The sequence below is a fragment of the Electrona antarctica genome (assembly GCF_951216825.1).
Source record: "Electrona antarctica genome assembly, chromosome: 24".
NCBI lineage: Eukaryota > Metazoa > Chordata > Actinopteri > Myctophiformes > Myctophidae > Electrona > Electrona antarctica.
The window spans coordinates 2076453-2102871 of NC_136803.1; the positions used below are offsets into that span (position 1 = coordinate 2076453).

The following is a 26419-nucleotide window of genomic DNA, read 5'->3' on the forward strand; positions in this document are numbered from 1 at the left end:
CAAACAGCGGGTTCTGCTTGCCACTGGGCACCAGTGGACACCCCAGCGGGTCATCACTGACTTTGAGAGCTCCCTCCTCCTGGCCATCGAGACGGAGATGCCCAACAGCCAGAGTTCGGGATGTTATTTCCACTTCACGCAAAGCTTGTGGAGGAAAGTCCAGGCGGAGAGCCTTGCAGGTAACTATATCTTTCTTGCGCACAAAAACATGTTAAATGTAAAAGTTTGTTCAGAGCCCTCAAAATATTTGTATTTCAGTTTCACCTCCAATATTGTGGGAAAAGTAAAATATGGGGCAGTTAACCAAACAATGGGCACTTTGCCTTAAATTACCTTTCCGTATAGTAATGGGCAGATATGGAGCGTGTCAGATTGAAGGCATAACCCTCTGTCTGGCAAAACATTATAATCAATCAATCAATCAGCTATTATTATATTGTCTTTGTATTTATTTTTTGTCAGGGTTCTTGCGTTACATCCTGTAGAGCATGCATGGGGTCCAAACTATGGACCTGACTATTAAGATGTCACTTGATTGAGTATACGCTGTTCTATAATAATAATAATAATAATATTATATTATTATTATTATTATTATTATTATATTTATATATTATATTCATTATTAGTAATAATAATATTATTATTTATCCATCCATCCATCCATCCATCCATCCATCCATCCATCCATTAATTCATTAATTCAGTCATTCATTCATTCATTCATTCATTCAGGGCATTACCGGAGACATCCCCGTCTGCGCGCATGCATCCAGAAGTTCATGGCGATCGGCTTCCTGCCCTTAGCTTTGGTTCACAATAATTTCAACATGCTGGCAGACGCTAGACCTACAAGACGTCTGGCAAGGCGCTTCGAAGGCCTTTCGAACTTCATCCGCTACTTGAGGCGCAACTATATCAATGATGGATGCCAGTTCCCACCCCTGATGTGGAATGTCTTTGAAAGGAACTCCGACAACAGGACCAACAACTTCGTTGAATGTAAGACATTATTACACTCTGAATGTTGTTAATTTTGTGTTATTTCACTTAAAGAAAATGTTGGGTCATTTTTTATGCCTAGGCTACTCAGGAGTTTAACACCCAATACAGTTTTTATTTTATTTTATTTTTTTAATGTATCTTATTTATTTTATCTATCCACATTAGAAGTGGCAGTGGGAGAAATATCCTCTTAATATAATTATTAATTTACAATAACTATATGATTTGTATACCTTATAATAGGTATAGGCCTACAAATAACTGGAAACAAACACAACGAAAATGGTTACCATATGTTTTTTATTCGATGTTTTAGCCTTTCATAAAAGGTGGAACCAGAAGCTGGATCGGCGGCATCCATCACTTTGGATCTTCCTCAGGCAGCTAAAAGACGAACAGCGTCTGATGGAGGTCACCACCAGAGCTGCTGAGCGAGGTGCCGCCCGACCACCCCAGAAGAAAAAATGGAGAGACCTGGAGAAGAGGATTCGTCACCTCAAGCGGGACTACAACAGGGGCGACCGCGATCTGGATGAATACTGGGATGCTGTGCGGCATTCGGTGCACGATTTTATGTGATAATTTTTTGACTGTCCATACATGGACACAGTGGCAGGACTTGTGTGGCAAGTTTTTGATTTTGTTTTTACACTAGAATGTTCTTATTTTGAACAGTGTATTATAGGCTAAGTATAGCCTACAATTTTGCGTTTGCACTTTACTTGAGTATTTCCAATGTCCAGTAATTTTACTTCTACTACATCTCGGGGGCAAAAATATTGCCATTTATTTGAACATTTTAGTTACTTAATACAAAGTAACTATACCTACTTTTACTTGTGGTACTTTAAGTACATTGTTTTTTACATACTTTTGTACATTTTGAATTCTGGACTTATTTCTAAATTGCAGTATTGATATTTTTACCTTTCCCTTTTCCCACTTTATTTTCAAATAAAAAAGTGAAAATGTAAAAAAGATTCAGTCTCACTGCCATTATACAACTGTTAGCCTATCAATCAAAACACTTCCAATGTACAGTAGGAGTCTTTTCTCAGGTCACTTTATACAAAAACAGAACAAACTTGATTTCATAAAATGTAAAAAGGGGTCTTAGAATTAGATGTGTGAGACATTTTTGTTTTGCTTGGAAACTATAGGGTGATGTGACAAAGACAAAGAGAGAGACATTTAATTATAAACTATAGCCTATATAATAAACTAAACAATATAGGCTAAGTAAATGCTATTGTTTCGGCATTGTCAAGGATATAGGCTATATGTATTTGTTTTTCTTGACATGTTCCACTTGGGTCTATCTCCCGGACTCCCAGCTCCGCCAAACAATTATAAAGTTTAAGTATCGTTTCGTTCCCATGGTTGTCATATAGGGTGGACATGGTAGGTATATAGCCTATACTGTAAGCATACTGTTGTAGCCTACCGTAAATGGTATTGTGCGTTAGGCCTACGTTCGTTTTTTCATATAGCCCCCTGCGCGGATGCTTAGGTATAGGCTAATTGCCGCTTTTTTCTTCTTCACCGAACGGGACACAAAAGGAACCATGCAATGATGATCCATACATACCATAATTACATCCATCAATATCAATTATATTAACGCGCGCGCACACACACACACACACACACACACACACACACACACACACACACACACACACACACACACACACACACACACACACACACACCACCGTCAGTCCGCAACTGCGTTCCAACAAGCTGAACTATAAAGCTAAATTATATAATTTTATTATGACATCCAGTTAGCCTACATGCTTTGAGCCAAGGGGCCACCGCAGGCTAGAGAACAGCTATGTGAATAATGTTTTAACGTGCACTGTTGAAAGTGTACGGCTTTGCTGTATATGTGTGTGTGAGAGAGAGAGAGAGAGAGCGAGCGAGAGAGAGAGAGAAAGAGAGAGAGGCAGGGGGAGAGAGAGAGAAAGAGAGAGGTGCATACGTTTGCTGGAGCTACTTGCTGGCTACTATATGTTTAGGACTCTCAATCAAAATCAGAATTATTTTAATGATCATCTAGGTCTAGGCCTACTCGAAACTGAATGTTGCCCGAGAGTTACAGTAGTGCACGGACAGTGATGCGTGATGAGGAACAGCGGCCACACGGAACGGGGTGTCGTCGGAACACCGACCCCTCGGAACAATGGACCGTCGGAACACCGGCCCGTCGGCAAAATGGACCGTCGGAACACCGGCCCGTCGGAACAATGGACCGTCGGAACACCGGCCCGTCGGAATATTGATGCGGACCCGTGTACATTATCTTGTACTGATGTCATTATCTTGTATTATCTTACAGAACTTAATAGAAAATTAATTTAAATCACAATTACTTACAGATCCTCTAGAAGACACGTCTCCTGTGTCTCAAGACCTTGGTAGAAAATGTATTTAGACTTTCTGTTGTTCAGGGTGTCATAGAGTGCCCTAATCTTCTCCTCATTGGTGGACTTGGACCTCACATTATTGTAGCCCTCTTTGGTGATGACCTTCTTCTCAAGGAGCAGATCCAGGATGGGGTCGACCATTGTCACTCTCTGAATGAGCTTTGTCCGGTGTTGGTCAACAAAGTGACCCGCTGAAGATAAGTGGAATGAACATTTGTGGGTTGTTGTTGTTGTTGTGAAACTGCTAGTATTTCCCTCCACATGCAAGCGGGTGCACAAACAGCGCAGATTAAGTCTGGCCCCTCCCAATGCATATTGCCCCAGGGGGCAGATTAAGTCTGGCCCCTCTCAATGCATATTGCCCCAGGGGGAAGATTAAGCCTGGCCTCTCTCAATGCATATTAGGGGGCAGATTAAGTCTGGCCCCTCTCAATGCATATTGCCCCAGGGGGCAGATTAAGTCTGGCCCCTCTCAATGCATATTGCCCCAGGGGGAAGATTAAGTCTGGCCTCTCTCAATGCATATTAGGGGGCAGATTAAGTCTGGCCCCTCTCAATGCATATTGCCCCAGACAGATTCAATCTGGCCCCTCTCAATGCATATTGCCCCAGGGGCAGATTAAGTCTGGCCCCTCTCAATGCATATCGCCCCAGGCAGATTAAGTCTGGCCCCTCTCAATGCATATCGCCCCAGGAAGATTAAGTCTGGCCCCTCTCAATGCATATTGCCCCAGGGGGAAGATTAAGTCTGGCCCCTCTCAATGCATATCGCCCCAGGCAGATTAAGTCTGGCCCCTCTCAATGCATATCCCCAGGGGGCAGATTAGGTCTCGCCCCTCTCAATGCATATCACCCCAGGCAAATTAAGTCTGGCCTCTCTCGATGTTGGGACAGGATTCTAGGCTGACACATCTGTAATGAACAAAGCAATTCTTAAACAGCTTAAGGAGAAAGAGATCTACCAGAGCTGAGCCCTACCAGCAACACATTAAAACATTTAACATTTCAATCTGTTTGTTAACAATGTTGTTAAACTCTAAATCTGGCTGAATTAACTGGAGACCTTCTAGATTCCCAGAAGGCCTCTCTACCATTCAGATATGTCTGCCCCCGTTTCTGTATCGACACGCACGCACGCACGCACGCACGCACGCACGCACGCACGCACGCACGCACGCACGCACGCACGCACGCACGCACGCACGCACGCACGCACGCACGCACGCACGCACGCACGCACGCACGCACGCACACAGTCAGCTCACCTTCAGCTATTCTTGCTCTTGTAGACGTTGAACTTGAACCTGACATTGGTGGGTCAGCGGCTGTGGCTCCATGCTGGTCTGTTGGGTCAGAAACGACAAAAGACTTGTATAAGAAACACAGTACTGTGTGTGTGCGTGTGCGTGTGCATGCGTGCGTGCGTGCGTGCGTGCGTGCGTGCGTGCGTGCGTGCGTGCGTGCGTGCGGTGTGAACGGCATCTAGTTGAGAACTCTACCGCTGGGCTCTGTACTGTGAACGTCATCTAGTTGAGAACTCTACCGCTGGGCTCTGTGTGAACGTCATCTAGTTGAGAACTCTACCGCTGGGCTCTGTGTGAACGGCATCTAGTTGAGAACTCTACCGCTGGGCTCTGTGTGAACGTCATCTAGTTGAGAACTCTACCGCTGGGCTCTGTGTGAACGTCATCTAGTTGAGAACTCTACCGCTGGGCTCTGTGTGAACGTCATCTAGTTGAGAACTCTACCGCTGGGCTGTGTGAACGTCATCTAGTTGAGCAGTCGCGGTGCGACAACGCAAGCGTATTGACGTGGGGCGCGGTCCTGTTCATTTGTTGTGCGCATGCTCGTTTCGTGCACACGCCCACGACTCACCAGACCTGGATTCTGTTTAGCTTTTTTTTACGCTTGTGTTGTTGCGCTGGAGGAGATTCAAGGCCAACATGTATGTTGGGACAGGATTATAGGCTGATCCTTGCCACACACGCACGCACGCACGCACGCACGCACGCACGCACGCACGCACGCACGCAGTCAGCTCACCTTCAGCTGCTCCTGTAGACGTTGAACTTGACATCGGTGGGTCAGCGGCTGTAGCTCCATGCTGGTCTGACACAACTGTTGTCAGAAAAGTCAAAAGACTTGTATAAGAGACGCAGCACTGTGTGCGTGTGCGCATGCACGTGCGCGTGCATACGGACACTGCCAGTAGGCCACAGAAGTAACGTGAACGATACTTTTCCACATATTGTATGTTTTATACTTTTTCAAATATTTCAGGCCCGTTGAGAACTCTACCGCTGGGCTCTGTGTGAACGTCATCAAATTGAGAACTCTACCGCTGGGCTCTCTGTGAACGTCATCTAGTTGAGAACTCTACCGCTGGGCTCTGTGTGAACGGCATCTAGTTGAGAACTCTACCGCTGGGCTCTGTGTGAACGGCATCTAGTTGAGCACTAGGGAGCAGTCGCGGTGCGACAACGCAAGCGTATTTACGTGGGGCGCGGTCCTGTTCATTTGTTGTGCGCATGCTCGTTTCGTGCACACGCCAACGACTCACCAGACCTGGATTCTGTTTAGCTTTTTTTTACGCTTGCGTTGGAGGAGATTCAAGGCCAACATGTATGTTGGGACAGGATTATAGGCTGATCCTTGCCTCACACACACACACACACACACACACACACACACACACACACACACACACACACACACACACACACACACACACACACACACACACACACACACACACACACACACACACACACGCACACGCAGTCGCAGTCAGCTCACCTTCAGCTGCTCCTGTAGACGTTGAACTTGACATCGGTGGGTCAGCGGCTGTAGCTCCATGCTGGTCTGACACAACTGTTGTCAGAAATGACAAAAGACTTGTATAAGAGACGCAGCACTGTGTGTGCGTGTGCGCATGCACGTGCGCATGCATACGGACACTGCCAGTAGGCCACAGAAGTAACGTGAACGATACTTTTCCACATATTGTATGTTTTATACTTTTTAAAATATTTCAGGCCTGTTGAGAACTCTACCGCTGGGCTCTGTGTGAACGTCATCTAGTTGAGAACTCTACCGCTGGGCTCTGTGTGAACGGCATCTAGTTGAGAACTCTACCGCTGGGCTCTGTGTGAACGTCATCTAGTTCAGAACTCTACCACTGGGCTCTGTGTGAACGTCATCTAGTTGAGAACTCTACCGCTGGGCTCTGTGTGAACGGCATCTAGTTGAGAACTCTACCACTGGGCTCTGTGTGAACGGCATCTAGTTGAGAACTCTACCGCTGGGCTCTGTGTAAACGGCATCTAGTTGAGAACTCTACCGCTGGGCTCTGTGTGAACGGCATCTAGTTGAGAACTCTACCACTGGGCTCTGTGTAAACGGCATCTAGTTGAGAACTCTACCGCTGGGCTCTGTGTAAACGGCATCTAGTTGAGAACTCTACCACTGGGCTCTGTACTGTGAACGTCATCTAGTTGAGAACTCTACCGCTGGGCTCTCTGTGAACGTCATCTAGTTGAGAACTCTACCGCTGGGCTCTGTGTGAACGTCATCTAGTTGAGAACTCTACCACTGGGCTCTGTGTGAACGTCATCTAGTTGAGAACTCTACCTCTGGGCTCTGTGTGAACGTCATCTAGTTGAGAACTCTACTGCTGGGCTCTGTGTGAACGGCATCTAGTTGAGAACTCTACCGCTGGGCTCTGTGTGAAGGTCATCTAGTTGAGAACACTACCGCTGGGCTCTGTGTGAACGTCATCTAGTTGAGAACTCTACCGCTGGGCTCTGTGTGAACGTCATCTAGTTGAGAACTCTACCGCTGGGCTCTGTGTGAACGGCATCTAGTTGAGAACTCTACCGCTGGGCTCTGTGTGAACGTCATCTAGTTGAGAACTCTACCGCTGGGCTCTGTGTGAACGTCATCTATTTGAGAACTCTACCGCTGGGCTCTGTGTGAACGTCACCTAGTTGAGAACTCTACCACTGGGCTCTGTGTGAACGTCATCTAGTTGAGAACTCTACCGCTGGGCTTTGTGTGAACGTCATCTAGTTGAGAACTCTACCGCTGGGCTCTGTGTGAACGGCAGCTCGAGGATGACAAACGGTGCATGTGTGAGTACCAGGACACTATTAATATAATAGACAATTTGAAAACTAAAATGCCCGCATTAGAAGGAATACAACTAGCTCCATAACTGCATCTTAACACTTAGACCGCTATCATTTATTGAAAAATTAGGATCTAATTCACACCAGCATTTTTTTAATTTGAGCTCTTATTTTGAAAAGCCGCCATTTCCGGTCCACAACCGGTAGTCCTACGTTAGGAGTTTTCACACAGCTGTGTGGGCCTTGTTTACAATGTGAATCCAGGCCGGAGCTCCGGAGAGCTCTAGATTGTCAGCTCTGTGCCGTCAAAGAAACGCTGTTTTGACCAAAAATGCCATCTGGGACAAGGAATAGGAGTTACAGGCGATTGAAAGAAATGGATAGAATGGATGCTTATAGCGACGACGATCTAAGATGGGCGATCCAGCGCTGTGCTAACAACACAGCTAGCTAACCGGCTAACGTGAGTAGCATTTTGGCTCAAGCAATCGAACGCGCTATAAAAGCTCAATTGCCGAAGGCCGTCGGCAATGGCGTTAAGCGCCAGTATCAAAATTAAGCTTCAATTGACTTTAATCGTCGGCAATGGCGCGGAGGGTGTTAAGGGCCTTTCAAACGTGAAGCGATATATATCACTATATATATATATATATATAGTGATATAACGCGCCTATAGTTCATTTAGTGATATAACGCGCCTATAGTTCATTTAGTGATATAACGCGCCTATAGTTCATTTTCAATGAGACCTGCAATTTTGCACGGAGCACTGGGGAGCAAGCGTATTTACGTGGGGCGCAGTCCTGTTAATTTGTTCAAGTTCTGTTTAGCTTTTTTTTACGCTTGCGTTGTTGCGCTGCTCTAGAGCAGACCTGGAGGAGATTCAAGGGCAACATGTATGTTGGGACAGGATTATAGGCAGATCCTTGCCTCACACACACACACACACACACACACACACACACACACACACACGCACACGCACGCACGCAGTCAGCTCACCTTCAGCTGCTCCTGCTCTTGTAGACGTTGAACTTGACATTGGTGGGTCAGCGGCTGTGGCTCCATGCTGGTCTGTTGGGTCAGAAAAGACAAAAGACTTGTATAAGAAACACAGTATATGAACGTCATCAAGTTGAGAACTCTACCGCTGGGCTCTGTGTGAACGTCATCTAGTTGAGAACTCTACCGCTGGGCTCTGTGTGAACGTCATCAAGTTGAGAACTCTACCGCTGGGCTCTGTGTGAACGTCATCTAGTTGAGAACTCTACCGCTGGGCTCTGTGTGAACGTCATCTAGTTGAGAACTCTACCACTGGGCTCTGTGTGAACGTCATCTAGTTGAGAACTCTACCGCTGGGCTCTGTGTGAACGTCATCTAGTTGAGAACTCTACCGCTGGGCTCTGTGTGAACGTCATCTAGTTGAGAACTCTACCGCTGGGCTCTGTGTGAACGGCATCTAGTTGAGAACTCTACCGCTGGGCTCTGTGTGAGCGTCATCTAGTATTGACGTGGGGCGCAGTCCTGTTAATTTGTTGTGCGCATGCTCGTTTCGTGCACACGCCCACGACTCACAAGACCTGGATTCTGTTTAGCTTTTTTTTACGCTTGCGTTGTTGCGCTGGAGGAGATTCAAGGCCAACATGTATGTTGGGACAGGATTATAGGCTGATCCTTGCCTCACACACACACACACACACACACACACACACACACACACACACACACACACACACACACACACACACACACACACACACACACACACACACACACACACACACACACACACACACACACACACACACACACACACACACACACACACACACACACACACACACACACACGCGCAGTCAGCTCACCTTCAGCTGCTCCTGTAGACGTTGAACTTGACATCGGTGGGTCAGCGGCTGTAGCTCCATGCTGGTCTGACACAACTGTTGTCAGAAAAGACAAAAGACTTGTATAAGAGACGCAGCACTGTGTGTGCGTGTGCGCATGCACGTGCGTGTGCATACGGACACTGCCAGTAGGCCACAGAAGTAACGTGAGCGATACTTTTCCACATATTGTATGTTTTATACTTTTTAAAATATTTCAGGCCCGTTGAGAACTCTACCGCTGGGCTCTGTGTGAACGGCATCTAGTTGAGAACTCTACCGCTGGGCTCTGTGTGAACGTCATCTAGTTGAGAACTCTACCGCTGGGCTCTGTGTGAACGTCATCTAGTTCAGAACTCTACCACTGGGCTCTGTGTGAACGGCATCTAGTTGAGAACTCTACCGCTGGGCTCTGTGTGAACGGTATCTAGTTGAGAACTCTACCGCTGGGCTCTGTGTGAACGTCATCTAGTTGAGAACTCTACCGCTGGGCTCTGTGTGAACGTCATCTAGTTGAGAACTCTACCGCTGGGCTCTGTGTAAACGGCATCTAGTTGAGAACTCTACCGCTGGGCTCTGTGTGAACGGCATCTAGTTGAGAACTCTACCACTGGGCTCTGTGTAAACGGCATCTAGTTGAGAACTCTACCGCTGGGCTCTGTGTGAACGGCAGCTCGAGGATGACAAACGGTGCATGTGTGAGTACCAGGATACACTATTAATATAATAGACAATTTGAAAACTAAAATGCCCGCATTAGAAGGAATACAACTAGCTCCATAACTGCATCTTAAGGGCCTTTCAAACGTGAAGCGATATATATCACTATATATATATATATAGTGATATAACGCGCCTATAGTTCATTTAGTGATATAACGCGCCTATAGTTCATTTAGTGATATAACGCGCCTATAGTTCATTTTCAATGAGACCTGCAATTTTGCACGGAGCACTGGGGAGCAAGCGTATTTACGTGGGGCGCAGTCCTGTTAATTTGTTCACGTTCTGTTTAGCTTTTTTTTACGCTTGCGTTGTTGCGCTGCTCTAGAGCAGACCTGGAGGAGATTCAAGGGCAACATGTATGTTGGGACAGGATTATAGGCTGATCCTTGCCTCACACGTGCATGTGCATGTGCATGTGCATGTGCATGTGCATGTGCATGTGCATGTGCATGTGCACACACACACACACACACACACACACACACACACACACACACACACACACACACACACACACACACACACACACACACACACACACACACACACACACACACACACACACACACACACACGCAGTCAGCTCACCTTCAGCTGCTCCTGCTCTTGTAGACGTTGAACTTGACATTGGTGGGTCAGCGGCTGTGTCTCCATGCTGGTCTGTTGGGTCAGAAAAGACAAAAGACTTGTATAAGAAACACAGTATGAACGTCATCAAGTTGAGAACTCTACCGCTGGGCTCTGTGTGAACGTCATCAAGTTGAGAACTCTACCGCTGGGCTCTGTGTGAACGTCATCTAGTTGAGAACTCTACCGCTGGGCTCTGTGTGAACGTCATCTAGTTGAGAACTCTACCGCTGGGCTCTGTGTGAACGGCAGCTCGAGGATGACAAACGGTGCATGTGTGAGTACCAGGACACTATCCTACAATAAATGCGCCACCCCCCATTTAAAAATGTACAGACATTCAATCCCAGTTAAGAATGCCTAAACACTGTTTTGTGCCTAACCACAGTAACAGTAATAGGACAGCAGGGGGCGCTTTGAGGCTTTGTGAGTTTGTTACATGTGGTTTCTTGCACACGTTAAACAGGAAGTTGTAGTATTCAGATCAGATCAGTGCAGTATAGACTGAATGAGACACTGAATGTAAACTGATGTGTGATCTAAATCTGTTTCACAGGTAAGAGCTGCTATAATGACCAAAGAGTACATTTCAAAGTGTGCATGAATGGGCAAATGGGGCAGAGATGAGTTCAGTATATGAGATGAGTGTTTTATGATGAGTGAGTTGTGATTATCCTGGTGTTTAGCATCAGCACTTATCAGGCTAACACTGCAACACAGCAGCCATGTTGATTAAGTTTGGACTGTGATATTTCTGTCAATCACCAACATAATGTTTGCAGTTGGTAACAGAGTTTTGGAGTATTTTATGATTATTTGGAGATGTTGAAAATATTAATGTCTGTTTATGGCAGATTTGCATTATTCTCTAATTGTGTGTTCTGGGAGCTAATGTTGTGCTTGTTGTATTTCTCAGTCAACCAACATAAGAAGTGCTATTGACTAAGATTGCTGCTGAAGCTGTGTTATGTAGCCTACTGTATGTTAAACTGAAGGTTTTGGCACTTAAGGTATTAAGTTTATTGCAACAGTGTTTATTGAAAATACTGTGTTCAAGGAAGTTGTAGTATTCAGATCAGATCAGTGCAGTACAGACTGAATGAGACACTGAATGTAAACTGATGTGTGATCTAAATCTGTTTCACAGATTCCCCTATCCTGAAAACTAAAATAAATGTGTTGCACCCGAGTGAGGATTCTTCTTCATTGCATCTGTGTAACAACATGTCCGCTTGTTTATAAGCGACTTTGGTCTTGTTTTTTTGTAAAGTTGCTTGAAAATATTGACAGGTTAGGTTGCGTTTTTCGGGGCTTGTTTCTGAAGTGTATGCTTATTTAGTAGGGCTGTAACGATTCGCCTAACCCACGATTCAATTCAATTTTCGATGTTAAGGTCACGATTCGATTCGATACGATTTTCGATACGATTCAATGGATATTTTTAAAAACCTCCTATTTTCAGCACAGAGCACTGTACGATCATTAATTTAGGCTAATATTTTTGATTTGTAAAGAAAAACACTTGTTTCTCTGCATTAAGTCACTTTTATTGACTAATAACAAATGAGAATGCGAATAGCATCAACAATATAAACTTTGGGTTTTATGTCCTCACATAATTTTGAGATGTTTCTTTAAGATGATGAGATAGATGACATTATTGTTAAGCTCTACTCTAAGTAACTAAATAAAATAAAAAGTAAATAATAGGGCTGGGACATGTTAATCTAATTAGAGGCCTTATAAGTAATTAATCTCAATGAATCACATTTTAATCGCATATCAATATTCAATATAACAGTGAGAAACATATGCCAGTGAATCAATGAATAGTGACTACAAAAGAATAAGCAATAAAACATTGTTTTTGAGGGGCGGCTGGGCGCTAGCCAGTAGCTTTTTTTGTTTTTGCCTCTAGTTGTTTTTGAGGGGCGCTAGCTGGTAACTCCTATACTAGCCATGGTTCACAGTCATGTTTCACATTAAGCCCCACTAAAGGAGCTCACTCCGGCGTGCCCGGCGTTCTAAATGTAGCAGCTTCAGGGAGAGGTTCCATGGACTGGACTGGCGTCAGCCTCCACGCTGGCTGCCTAATGTCTCACACTGAACACTGCTTCGCGCTGCGGTCGTCGTCTAGATGCGATACATGTCGAAGCAGCCATAGCGGGCAGGCCAGCGCCAGTCCAGACTCCAGGCAGCCCCATATAGAACCCTTTAATCCGCTATTGTACACAACCATACTATATAAACAGCGATATAAACGGCTTCTTCCTTTGGGTGAATTTGGGTGTGTTGTTGTCTGCTCGGATGATAGCAACGCATTGAGAGCAGCGTTCTTTTGGCAAATCTAAGTGAGCAAATATAAGACTTCCGGTGGACGATCTCTTCAAAATAAGAGTACCCTCTAGAGTATTGAAAAAAAGATTAATTTGCACATTAAAACTATAAATTAAGCATTTAAACGATGCTATAGGACACACATTATGTTTCTGTGTAAAAATAAGTAATAAGTAATGTTTCTGTGTAAAGATAAGTAATTAAAAAGTTATCTAAATGGATAAATGCTATTCACTGGAGAGCATGGACTTTATAAAGTGGACGCTGGACAAAAATCCCTGCTATGTTTCGACTAGTGTGACATACGCACGCGTCCGGGGAGACCTCCTCTACAACACCACACTGTCCGCTAAGCAGCAGAGGTGTAAAACAAAAATTGGCACCAGGTCACAGGTCAAAAAACTTCCCATTTCCAGACTACAGTGGACTAAAGTGGACACTGGACAAAAATCCCTGCTATGTTTCGACTAGTGTGACATACGCAAGCGTCCGGGGAGACCTCCTCTACAACACCACACTGTCCGCTAAGCAGCAGAGGTGTAAAACAAAAATTGGCACCAGGTCACAGGTCAAAAAATATAAAAAAACTTCCCATTTCCAGACTACAGTGGACTAAAGTGGACGCTGGACAAAAATCCCTGCTATGTTTCGACTAGTGTGACATACGCACGCGTCCGGGGAGACCTCCTCTACAACACCACACTGTCCGCTAAGCAGCAGAGGTGTAAAACAAAAATTGGCACCAGGTCACAGGTAAAAAAACATAAAAAAACTTCCCATTTCCAGACTACAGTGGACTAAAGTGGACGCTGGACAAAAATCCCTGCTATGTTTCGACTAGTGTGACATACGCACGCGTCCGGGGAGACCTCCTCTACAACACCACACTGTCCGCTAAGCAGCAGAGGTGTAAAACAAAAATTGGCACCAGGTCAGATGTAAAAAAAAATAAAAAAACTTCCCATTTCCAGACTACAGTGGACTAAAGTGGACGCTGGACAAAAATCCCTGCTATGTTTCGACTAGTGTGACATACGCACGCGTCCGGGGAGACCTCCTCTACAACACCACACTGTCCGCTAAGCAGCAGAGGTGTAAAACAAAAATTGGCACCAGGTCACAGGTAAAAAAACATAAAACAACTTCCCATTTCCAGACTACAGTGGACTACAGTGGACTAAAGTGGACGCTGGACAAAAATCCCTGCTATGTTTCGACTAGTGTGACATACGCACGCGTCCGGGGAGACCTCCTCTACAACACCACACTGTCCGCTAAGCAGCAGAGGTGTAAAACAAAAATTGGCACCAGGTCACAGGTAAAAAAAACATAAAAACTTCCCATTTCCAGACTACAGTGGACTAAAGTGGACGCTGGACAAAAATCCCTGCTATGTTTCGACTAGTGTGACATACGCACGCGTCCGGGGAGACCTCCTCTACAACACCACACTGTCCGCTAAGCAGCAGAGGTGTAAAACAAAAATTGGCACCAGGTCAGATGTAAAAAAACTTAAAAAAACTTCCCATTTCCAGACTACAGTGGACTAAAGTGGACGCTGGACAAAAATCCCTGCTATGTTTCGACTAGTGTGACATACGCACGCGTCCGGGGAGACCTCCTCTACAACACCACACTGTCCGCTAAGCAGCAGAGGTGTAAAACAAAAATTGGCACCAGGTCACAGGTAAAAAAACATAAAACAACTTCCCATTTCCAGACTACAGTGGACTAAAGTGGACGCTGGACAAAAATCCCTGCTATGTTTCGACTAGTGTGACATACGCACGCGTCCGGGGAGACCTCCTCTACAACACCACACTGTCCGCTAAGCAGCAGAGGTGTAAAACAAAAATTGGCACCAGGTCACAGGTAAAAAAAACATAAAAAACTTCCCATTTCCAGACTACAGTGGACTAAAGTGGACGCTGGACAAAAATCCCTGCTATGTTTCGACTAGTGTGACATACGCACGTGTCCGGGGAGACCTCCTCTACAACACCACACTGTCCGCTAAGCAGCAGAGGTGTAAAACAAAAATTGGCACCAGGTCAGATGTAAAAAAACTTTAAAAAATGTCCCATTTCCAGACTACAGTGGACTAAAGTGGACGCTGGACAAAAATCCCTGCTATGTTTCGACTAGTGTGACATACGCACGCGTCCGGGGAGACCTCCTCTACAACACCACACTGTCCGCTAAGCAGCAGAGGTGTAAAACAAAAATTGGCACCAGGTCAGATGTAAAAAAACTTAAAAAAACTTCCCATTTCCAGACTACAGTGGACTAAAGTGGACGCTGGACAAAAATCCCTGCTATGTTTCGACTAGTGTGACATACGCACGCGTCCGGGGAGACCTCCTCTACAACACCACACTGTCCGCTAAGCAGCAGAGGTGTAAAACAAAAATTGGCACCAGGTCACAGGTAAAAAAACATAAAACAACTTCCCATTTCCAGACTACAGTGGACTACAGTGGACTAAAGTGGACGCTGGACAAAAATCCCTGCTATGTTTCGACTAGTGTGACATACGCACGCGTCCGGGGAGACCTCCTCTACAACACCACACTGTCCGCTAAGCAGCAGACGTGTAAAACAAAAATTGGCACCAGGTCACAGGTAAAAAAAACATAAAAACTTCCCATTTCCAGACTACAGTGGACTAAAGTGGACGCTGGACAAAAATCCCTGCTATGTTTCGACTAGTGTGACATACGCACGCGTCCGGGGAGACCTCCTCTACAACACCACACTGTCCGCTAAGCAGCAGAGGTGTAAAACAAAAATTGGCACCAGGTCAGATGTAAAAAAACTTTAAAAAATGTCCCATTTCCAGACTACAGTGGACTAAAGTGGACGCTGGACAAAAATCCCTGCTATGTTTCGACTAGTGTGACATACGCACGCGTCCGGGGAGACCTCCTCTACAACACCACACTGTCCGCTAAGCAGCAGAGGTGTAAAACAAAAATTGGCACCAGGTCAGATGTAAAAAAACTTAAAAAAACTTCCCATTTCCAGACTACAGTGGACTAAAGTGGACGCTGGACAAAAATCCCTGCTATGTTTCGACTAGTGTGACATACGCACGCGTCCGGGGAGACCTCCTCTACAACACCACACTGTCCGCTAAGCAGCACGTAACACACACACACACACACACACACACACACACACACACACACACACACACACACACACACACACACACACACACACACACACACACACACACACACACACACACACACACACAGTATCGTTTACGTTACTTCTGTGGCCTACTGGCAGTGCCCACACACACACACACACAGTCAGCTCACCTTCAGCTGCTCCTGGTCTTGTAGACGTTGAACTTGACATTGGTGGGTCAGCGGCTGTAGCTCCATGCTGGTCTGAAAAGACAAAAGACTTGTATAAGAAACACAGTACTGTGTGTGTGCGTGCGTTCGCGCGCGCACACGTGTATGGGCACTGCCAGTAGGCCACAGAAGTAACGTAAACGATACTTTTCCACATATTGTACGTTTTTGTTTAAAATATTTCTGTTGAGTTTCTATCTATTCATAGAGTCAATAATCAGTTTATAAGACATCTATTCATAGTCAATAATCAGTTTATAAGACATCTATTCATAGAGTCAATAATCAGTTTATAAGACATCTATTCATAGAGTCAATAATCAGTTTATAAGATATCTATTCATAGAGTCAATAATCAGTTCATAAGACATCTATTCATAGAGTCATTAATCAGTTTATAAGACATCTATTCATAGAGTCATTAATCAGTTCATAAGACATCTATTCATAGAGTCAATAATCAGTTTATAAGACATCTATTCATAGAGTCATTAATCAGTTCATAAGACATCTATTCATAGTCATTAATCAGTTCATAAGACATCTATTCATAGAGTCATTAATCAGTTCATAAGACATTATCAGCTCACCTTTAGCTCTGCCTGGAGCTTTATGCTGGAGATGAAAATAGAAGAGAACAGATTAGATGAGACACACAAACAACTGAGGAGGCCTTTCTATTTGTTTTGAGGGGCGCTGGCCCCTCCTATGTGTCCAGCTTTGTCCAGGTTTGGGTAAACACAAAAATTATGTTAACACAAACATTGTGTTTATACAAACATTGAATGCCATTACAATTTACAATGTAGCCATTTATCAGACGCTCTTAATCCAGAGCGATTTACAGTAAGCAAGAACAAAGGCACTGTAATACATCACATACATACAATAAATAGTCATCATGAATCATATACATAAGTTAGGAAGATAACAGTGGAATATCTATATAATGAAACTATGCATATCTACTATATAGTCTTCCCCAATTCCTTTTCCTCAAGGGCCATATTTTGACTAGGGCACCAGGCTGGGGGCGGGGCCGAGTCCAGGTTGACTAGGGCACCAGGCTGGGGGCCGAGTCCAGGTTGACTAGGGCACCAGGCTGGGGGCGGGGCCGAGTCCAGGTTGACTAGGGCACCAGGCTGGGGGCCGAGTCCGTCTGACTAGGGCACCAGGCTGGGGGCCGAGTCCGTCTGACTAGGGCACCAGGCTGGGGGCCGAGTCCGTCTGACTAGGGCACCAGGCTGGGGGCCGAGTCCGTCTGACTAGGGCACCAGGCTGGGGGCCGAGTCCGAGTCCGTCTGCGTCATTTTTTTGTCCATTCATTAATTAAGCTTGGAATAGAATGTAGAACAGTGGTTCTCAACCAGTGGTCCGGGGACCACCAGTGGTCCTTGAGGAGGTTCCAGGTGGTCCCCATGCAATTGATGGAGAGTTGGTAACCAAATGGACCCTTATAGATCTTTAACTCTTGAGAGTTTAAAATTAATTCATTTTCAGGGCAAGACCCCTTTGAAAAGACATGGCAGTTTGACATGCATAGGCTACTGACCCCCATGTAATGCCTCAGTATTATTTTTATAGCGTAAACTCAACGTCAACTTAACTCTGAGAGTACAAATGGAACCAAATGCACCTGCTATGGTTCATTTGGTTCCATTTATTCACTCTCCTTAATACACTCTCTGGGTGCCTAAAGCCCTTGAATATGATTAAGGATTATTTTCATTATGGTAATCTCACACTTCAATCACACATACCATACCTGTAACTTTTATTAGGCCTAAAAAAAGTCTACATAAAATGCTATCTAAGTTACATAAGTTTAGCCTTTGTGTACGCCTGTAAGGTCATCGAGGCTAGGGGAGGGGCTACGGGCTCAGATGGAGTCTGAAGAGGTAGGTTTTCAGACTACGGCGGAAGACTGGGAGTGGGCAAATAGGGGTGGGCAACTTTGACGATGGAGAGGGCCACTATATTTCCACACTCACTAGAGGGGCCACATTGCATACTGTCTAGCAAAAATAGCCGATACAAGCTCAAAATGCGTCGCACTGCGGCGAGTTTTGAGCTTGTAGATCAGCATATTTGCTATTATTTGAATTGAAATCCTGAATTATTTGACATTTTTGCATTTCAATCCTGAAAATAACCCTTTTATTTAATTTCAAATGCATTTAGTTATAGTTATGTTAACTTTGCAAACTAAATCCAAATATATTGGACACAAAAAAAGACAATAACAGACTGAAGTAATTAAAGTGGCTCATGTTTGCATGATTGAAATTGCAACAGCTGAAATCAATAATATATCAGTATTCTGGAATTAACCTGTGGGCCGCATTAAGTGAAGGTGGGGGCCGCATGTGGCCCCCGGGCCGCCAGTTGCCCATGTATACCTTTGCGTATGCCTGTAAGGTCATCGGGGCTAGGGCAAGTTCTACGGGCTAAGATGGAGTCTGAAGAGGTGGGTTTTCAGACTACGGCGGAAGATTGGGAGTGAGTCTGTAGTTCTGACTGCAATGGGAAGTTCATTCCATAGTTTAGATTGTGAGTGAGTCTGTAGTTCTGACTGCAATGGGAAGTTCATTCCATAGTTTAGATTGGGAGTGAGTCTGTAGTTCTGACTGCAATGGGAAGTTCATTCCATAGTTTAGATTGGGAGTGAGTCTGTAGTTCTGACTGCAATGGGAAGTTCATTCCATAGTTTAGATTGTGAGTGAGTCTGTAGTTCTGACTGCAATGGGAAGTTCATTCCATAGTTTAGATTGGGAGTGAGTCTGTAGTTCTGACTGCAATGGGAAGTTCATTCCATAGTTTAGATTGGGAGTGAGTCTGCAGTTCTGACTGCAATGGGAAGTTCATTCCATAGTTTAGATTGGGAGTGAGTCTGTAGTTCTGACTGCAATGGGAAGTTCATTCCATAGGTTAGATTGTGAGTGAGTCTGTAGTTCTGACTGCAATGGGAAGTTAATTCCATAGTTTAGATTGGGAGTGAGTCTGTAGTTCTGACTGCAATGGGAAGTTCATTCCATAGTTTAGATTGGGAGTGAGTCTGCAGTTCTGACTGCAATGGGAAGTTCATTCCATAGTTTAGATTGGGAGTGAGTCTGTAGTTCTGACTGCAATGGGAAGTTCATTACATAGTTTAGATTGGGAGTGAGTCTGCAGTTCTGACTGCAATGGGAAGTTCATTCCATAGTTTAGATTGGGAGTGAGTCTGTAGTTCTGACTGCAATGGGAAGTTTATTCCATAGTTTTGGAGCCAGAAGGGAGAAGAGTTTGGGGGACGTGTGGAGCTTTGTCCCGGCTGTTTTTAATGAAGGTACTTCCAGCTCATCTGAACGCGCGGGAGGGTTTGTAGAGTTCGATCAGACCTGCCATACATTCAATTGACATTGAATTGACATTGAATGCCCAGATGTGTTTGTGTAAAAACACTAACACTGAAGACGAAGGTGAGGACGCATGTTTTGATTGGCTGGAATGAGATAATGTATGATGATAAGAGCACCCCTCACTTCACACAGGTGTGATTTTATTCATTTTTATCCAAACGAGGGACTTAGCGTTGCTAACGTGGCTATTGGACAAGGACGGGTTGGGGAGGGACTTAGCGTCGCTAAGGTGCCTATTGGACAAGGACGGGTTGGGGAGGGACTTAGCGAAGAAGGGCTAATTGACCCGTTTGATGTTAATGTACAGATGCTACTGCCTACAGTCTGTAGACCAGGGGTGCCCACACATTTATGACGTGAGATCTACTTTCAAAATGACCAGCTCAACAAGATCTACCCACTGAAAAAATAAGTGTACCATTGCTGAAAATATTTTAAATATATAATGTACCTGGGGGGGCTTTGGAATAGGGAGGGGGGAGAAATTATGACAGGCAGTTTCTGCTGTCAAAATAATATCTAAATTCATTGACAAAGTACATTCGGAATAGTAGAGTTCGTGTTACATTCTGTACAGTATAAGACAAATGCACTTGGAATGGGAAATAGAGGGGGAGATTTTTTTATTTATTTTTAATCGTTTTTTTCCTTCAATATATTTAAATGAAATACTCTTTAGGGGCATGTCATGTGATCTACCTGCACAGCCTTTGTGATCTACTGGTAGATCACGATCTACCTTTTGGGCACCCCTGCTGTAGACTAACAGTGATGTTAATGTACAGATGCTACTGCCTACAGTCTGTATACTAACAGTGATGTTAATGTACAGATGCTACTGCCTACAGTCTGTATACTAACAGTGATGTTAATGTACAGATGCTACTGCCTACAGTCTGTATACTAACAGTGAATGTTTGCAATACATTTAAACAACTCAGCTCTGGTCTTCAGTTAGTCTGCTTTGTAAATAAACGTACCTTATTTCGTCTGCGTCTGCCTGGGAAGTTCCCCATGTTGATGTCTTCCTTGTTGCTTCTTCTAACAGTTCTGGTGACAAATGACAACAACAGTGATGTTTATGCAAATTGGGTTAATGTAGGAATGAGACCGGGTTGGTTGTGTTCAGCGCTATCCAATGGCAGCTCTTCTACATAGACTTATATTGGCTTCAGTCCAATGGCAGCTCTTCTACATAGACTTCTATTGGCGATAAGTCCTGGACTGGAAGTTGGCAGAATGCACTGGAAACCGCCCAGCTTTAATGATCTTAAATCCCTTTATTTTAGATTATTTTGTAGTAATAGTACAACATAAACATTACAGAGACTTTAGTTGTTACTGTGCAATACTTTAAAACAGTTGTCATGTTGCACACATGACCTAAAATGGCTCTTATTTGTGCCGCCCTCGTTGAAAACAATGTATTTCCAACTCCAGCTTGTCCCTCTCCATCCAGGCTGCATGAACAGCGCTCGAGAGCTCAGTTTTCTGCAACCTTAATGACGCAACTCTCCTTAATGACGCAACTCTCCCCCCCCCCCCCACACACACACACACGTCAGACTATATAAGAATGTTCAGAATGTCATGCACAGAATATACGTGTGTGTGTGTGTGTGTGTGTGTGTGTGTGTGTGTGTGTGTGAGAGAGAGAGAGAGAGAGAGAGAGAGAGACCAGGTAACGTCGTCAACCAAACTGAAGGCATGCAGGGCATTCTATGCCATCAAAATGTCTTAAAATACTTAAAATACTCATAGATGATCATAGAACCATAGAATCATAGAACCTTAGAGTCATAGAACCATAGAACCATATAAGAACCATAGAACCAATTCCCTGTGACCGCTTCTGACCGAGGCTACGTCATTGAACTTTTTTAGATTTTAGTTTATTTTATTTTTCATGTCATATGAAAGCAGGGAATCATAGCTTCAAATTGACATATTGGTTGTTCAGTTTGACCCACCAGTTTTGGAGATATGGCTTATAGAGTAATGTCTTGCAGAGAAACAGCGAGTTGAGAAAACAGGCTTGAAAGGTTCACTTCTGTGGACTCTTGACATTACACCTAGCTACATGTTTAAGCATTTATTTCATATGTACATGTCTTCTGTGGACTCTAAGGCCCTCATTTATCAATGCAGTGTAAAATCTGCCCCAAATTCGAGCGTCGGTTTTGGAGTACATTCACGTCGGCATGACATTTATGAAGTGATCCCAAACAGCTGATCCTTCCTTCATTTCATTCCTAGCAGTGATAAATGTGGCGGCTGAAATCAATCTGGCACGCCCTATGAAATCAAGCCTCGCCCTCGTTTTTGCGATATGAGCAACTGCAATACGACCAAACAACATATATGGAAACCATAGTTACATGATGGAAAAAGCCAATGAAAAAAGTTTACCCCGCTTGCCTTGCTGCCCCCCCCCCCCCACACACACACAACACACACACACACACAAACACACACACACAACTTGCAAGCCCAACTGGTGTGTTATCTAAATAAATAAAGAACGAACACCTGCATGAATTAAATAATAGCTGTAGGCCTATACCCTACACATGTTTGTTTCCCTCTCGCCTCGCTTGTCTGGCTGTCATGTCCACGCAAGCACGCACGCACGCACGCAAGCACGCACGCACGCACGCACGCACCAAGGCTACATGACACATCACAGTTGCATTACGAGCATGTTGGAATACGTTTGTAGGCTACTATATTAATATCCCGTTTCCCGTTAATATCCCGTCCTCCCGACTCCCGAAAATTATCTCGCTTTTATCTGAATGACTGTCAAAGCACTTGATGATCACTAAATGGTGAATGATTAAGCCCCATAGGCAAGCTATATGCTTGTCATTGTCACTTGGAAATAAAGGCGTGCAGTCCATTTATGCCCAAATCATTTTTTATAATATCACAGGGATTATATATAGGCCTCTGATGTCACGCTCATGCGCTCCCAAATCATCTCACAAGTGTGCTCGCATAAATATGTTTAACAAGGTTTGATTAAGCATAAACTAGTACATTGTAAACATGTTACCGGTATATTGTTTTTAATTGCGCGATTTTAATTGCTTGTAAAGTTGGAAATCTCTCTTTTTCTTTTCTTTATACAGTTTTATATTAACATTTTAGGAGTGAATACATTATGTTTAGATGCCTGTGACAGCCTGTCAGCTGGTCAGTCAATGCTGCTCCGCTTTTCTACCACAGAAAAACAGCTGAGGACTTAAGCCTACGACAGCTCCCGACCTGATGCGATTTTTGTCCTGGCGCACGTTCAAGTTCAAGGTTTTGCGGAAATTATAAAGGCCGAAAATGTCAGTAATTCCGGCATGCACCCATATTTTGGCGTACGCCGAGTTGATAAATGAGGGCCTAACATTAAGCATTTATTTCATATTTACATGTCTTGTGGTCTCTAACATTACACCTAGCTACATGTTTAAGCATTTATTTCATATTTACATGTCTTCTGTGGTCTCTAACATTACACCTAGCTACATGTTTAAGCATTTATTTCATATTTACATGTCTTCTGTGGTCTCTAACATTACACCTAGCTACATGTTTAAGCATTTATTTCATATTTACATGTTTTCTGTGGTCTCTAACATTACACCTAGCTACATGTTTAAGCATTTATTTCATATTTACATGTCAGCTCTGACACTTATTTCAGACATGCTCTAGTAGGTGAAGAGTCTGCCTGTGCTATTAACTCATTTTGGATTAAAATGAATACATAAATAAATCAGTTTTTCTCCTCTCCTGAACGGTTAGTCTTGCCCCAATGACTGTCTCTGTACCAAAATGAGTCACCTATGTTTGTGAGATGTGGGAAAAACGTGATAAACACCAAACCGAGAATCTGCTTTACACCAGTGGCTCCCAAAGGGGGGTCCGGGGACCCCCAGGGGTCCCCGAGGGAGTTCCAGGGGGTCCCCAGCTAATAGTTTGGAACCAAATGGACCCTTATGTGGGTCTGTAACTGAGAGTGTACAAATGGAACCATTTGTACACTCTCAGAGTTACATTAACTTTGATTTTACAATATAAATTGGGGGTCTCAGAGATAGACATGCCATTAAATGGGGGGTCCGTAGCCTGTTGCATATGAAACTGGGGGTCCTTGAAATGAAAATGTTGAACATAACTGCTATTCTCCATATTCAGACCACGGCCATCTTACCATATAAGTTAATGGCAAGGTGCTACCAAGGTGCAACGTCCATAGACAGCCCATTCATCCAAACAGAACAGTCCTATCTGATTGTATTAAACAACGTCAAACTCACCAACATTGCAGCTGTACGGAAAGCTTGAATTATTCTTTCTATCCTCAAAGCGTTTGTTTCATAAAAATCCACCGTAGACATGTTATGAGCTACTTTGTGGCCTTGTGCAGGTGATTCTTTTTCTAAGTGCTGGAGTTTGGAAGTGCTCGTTAGACATCACTCAACATCCCATGTGTACCACCTGTTTTGAATTAGCACATAATGCAGGAGGCAGCAGTATGTCGCTTTACCGAAAACGAGTGCTTCCAAACTCTGATGGAAACATGGCCGCGGTCTGCAAATGGTCAATAGAGCCGTAAAAATCTTCTCTTATGGGGGTCCCTCGTATATATTTTCTAATGGGTGTCCGTGGGGCTGATTAGTGTCATTTTGGGGGGTCCTTGACATGGAAAAGTTTGGGAGCCACTGGTGTAGAGCAGTGGTTCCCAAACTTTTTCATGTCAAGGACCCCCAGTTTGACATGCATTAGTCTACGGACCCCCATTTAATGGCATTTCTATCTCTGGGACCCCCAATTTATATTGTAAAAATCACTGTTAGTTTAACTCTGACGTGCAAATGGTTCCATTTGTACACTCTCAGAGTTACAGACCCATAAGGGTCCATTTGGTTCCAAACTATCATTTAGCTGGGGACCCCCTGGAACTCCCTCAAGGACCCCTGGGGGTCCCCGGACCCCACTTTGGTAACCACTGCTCTACACACAGAATTCTGCAAAAAACACCAAATAACGCAGGGCAGAATTAGGACGACACCGACTCATAATCAAAATAAAAAGAGAGCACGTAATAGTAATAAAAATAATTAGCATAATAATTATAATAATAATTATATCTGGGATATAAAACATAGTGCTTTTCTAAGTACTCAAAGGCACTTTACATGTGGAGAGAACAAAAAGAAAATTACAACTTCATAAGGAAAAGATAAAGAAGTAAAAGATAAGAATTTAAAAGCAATAAAACAGTAAAAATAACAATTTGGAAGCGCGCACGCACGCACGCACGCACGCACGCACACCTTCTCAACGTGGTTGCGTACCAAGCATTCTCACCAGAAACAGCCGAGCGCTCAAAGGTATTTTCTGTGCGTGACATTCTGAACATTCTTATAGTCTGACATGACAGTGACACTGTGTGTGTGTGTGTGTGTGTGTGTGTGTGTGTGTGTGTGTGTGTGTGTGTGTGTGTGTGTGTGTGAGAGAGACCAGGTAACGTCAACCAAAGCTGTGAAGGAGCTGAGAGACACGGCAAGCAGGGCATTCTATGCCATTAAAATGTCTTAAAATACTTAAAATACTCATAGATGATCATAGAACCATAGATCGTGTGACCGCTTCTGACCGAGGCTAAGTCATTGAACTTTTGTTCACTTCTGTGGTCTCTAACATTACACCTAGCTACATGTTTAAGCATTTATTTCATATTTACATGTCTTCTGTGGTCTCTAACATTACACCTAGCTACATGTTTAAGCATTTATTTCATATTTACATGTCTTCTGTGGACTCTAACATTACACCTAGCTACATGTTTAAGCATTTATTTCATATGTACATGTCTTCTGTGGACTCTAACATACACCTAGCTACATGTTTAAGCATTTATTTCATATTTACATCATGTCTTCTGTGGACTCTAAGGCCCTCATTTATCAATTGAGTGTAAAATCTGCCCCAAATTTGAGCGTCGGTTTTGGAGTACATTCACGTCGGCATGACATTTATGAAGTGATCCCAAACAGCTGATCCTTCCTTCATTTATGAAGTGATCCCAAACACACACTACACCCTGCTTCCTTAATCACAGGTGTTACCGATGATACTAATTAAGGCTCTGTTCCATTTAGTGTACATACAGTGGTGGTGCTCAAACTTTTTATTTATTTCAAGGACCATCAAAACCCATTCTGGGTGGGAACCCTTTTTGGTGTTTTAAGCATTATGTTATACTTTAGCTATTGAAAAATAGCAGATTACAAGCTCATAGCGCGGCACCGAGTGCCGCGCTATGAGCTTGTAGTTGTGCTGTTTTTTGAAAAATCGTAGCACAAATTTATATATTCTTTCAGAGCAAACATTTTAACATAGAAACATATTTTGTTTTCAGAAAACTGTCATGATTTAGATGTCAGTTGTGCTCAAACTATTTCATGTCAAGGACCCCAACAATTATTATATGTATTTGGCCTCCGACCCCCATCTCAAAAT

The 26419-nt window shown here is 43.9% G+C and overlaps 1 protein-coding gene across 5 annotated transcripts in view; it reads right to left on the reverse strand.

Annotated features, from left to right (window-relative positions):
• Nucleotides 1-26419, reverse strand: part of LOC306917075 (NLR family CARD domain-containing protein 3-like) — a 55105-nt gene that overhangs the window by 13171 nt on the left and 15515 nt on the right. For 3 of the 5 annotated variants that reach the window (XM_079495197.1, XM_079495199.1, XM_079495196.1), the window contains exons 4-12: nucleotides 20878-20947; nucleotides 17090-17114; nucleotides 16461-16532; nucleotides 10759-10830; nucleotides 9427-9501; nucleotides 8564-8635; nucleotides 6231-6305; nucleotides 4700-4777; nucleotides 3385-3625 (exon numbers count right to left, since the gene is read on the reverse strand). In XM_079495197.1, coding sequence (XP_079351323.1) covers nucleotides 3385-3625; nucleotides 4700-4777; nucleotides 6231-6305; nucleotides 8564-8635; nucleotides 9427-9501; nucleotides 10759-10830; nucleotides 16461-16532; nucleotides 17090-17114; nucleotides 20878-20913 — 746 coding nt within the window. In that variant the 5' untranslated portion in view covers nucleotides 20914-20947. Of the gene's footprint in view, nucleotides 1-3384; nucleotides 3626-4699; nucleotides 4778-5477; nucleotides 5549-6230; nucleotides 6306-8563; nucleotides 8636-9426; nucleotides 9502-10758; nucleotides 10831-16460; nucleotides 16533-17089; nucleotides 17115-20877; nucleotides 20948-26419 lie in introns of those variants that run through there. The other 2 variants (XM_079495198.1, XM_079495200.1) reach the window with 2 other exon arrangements.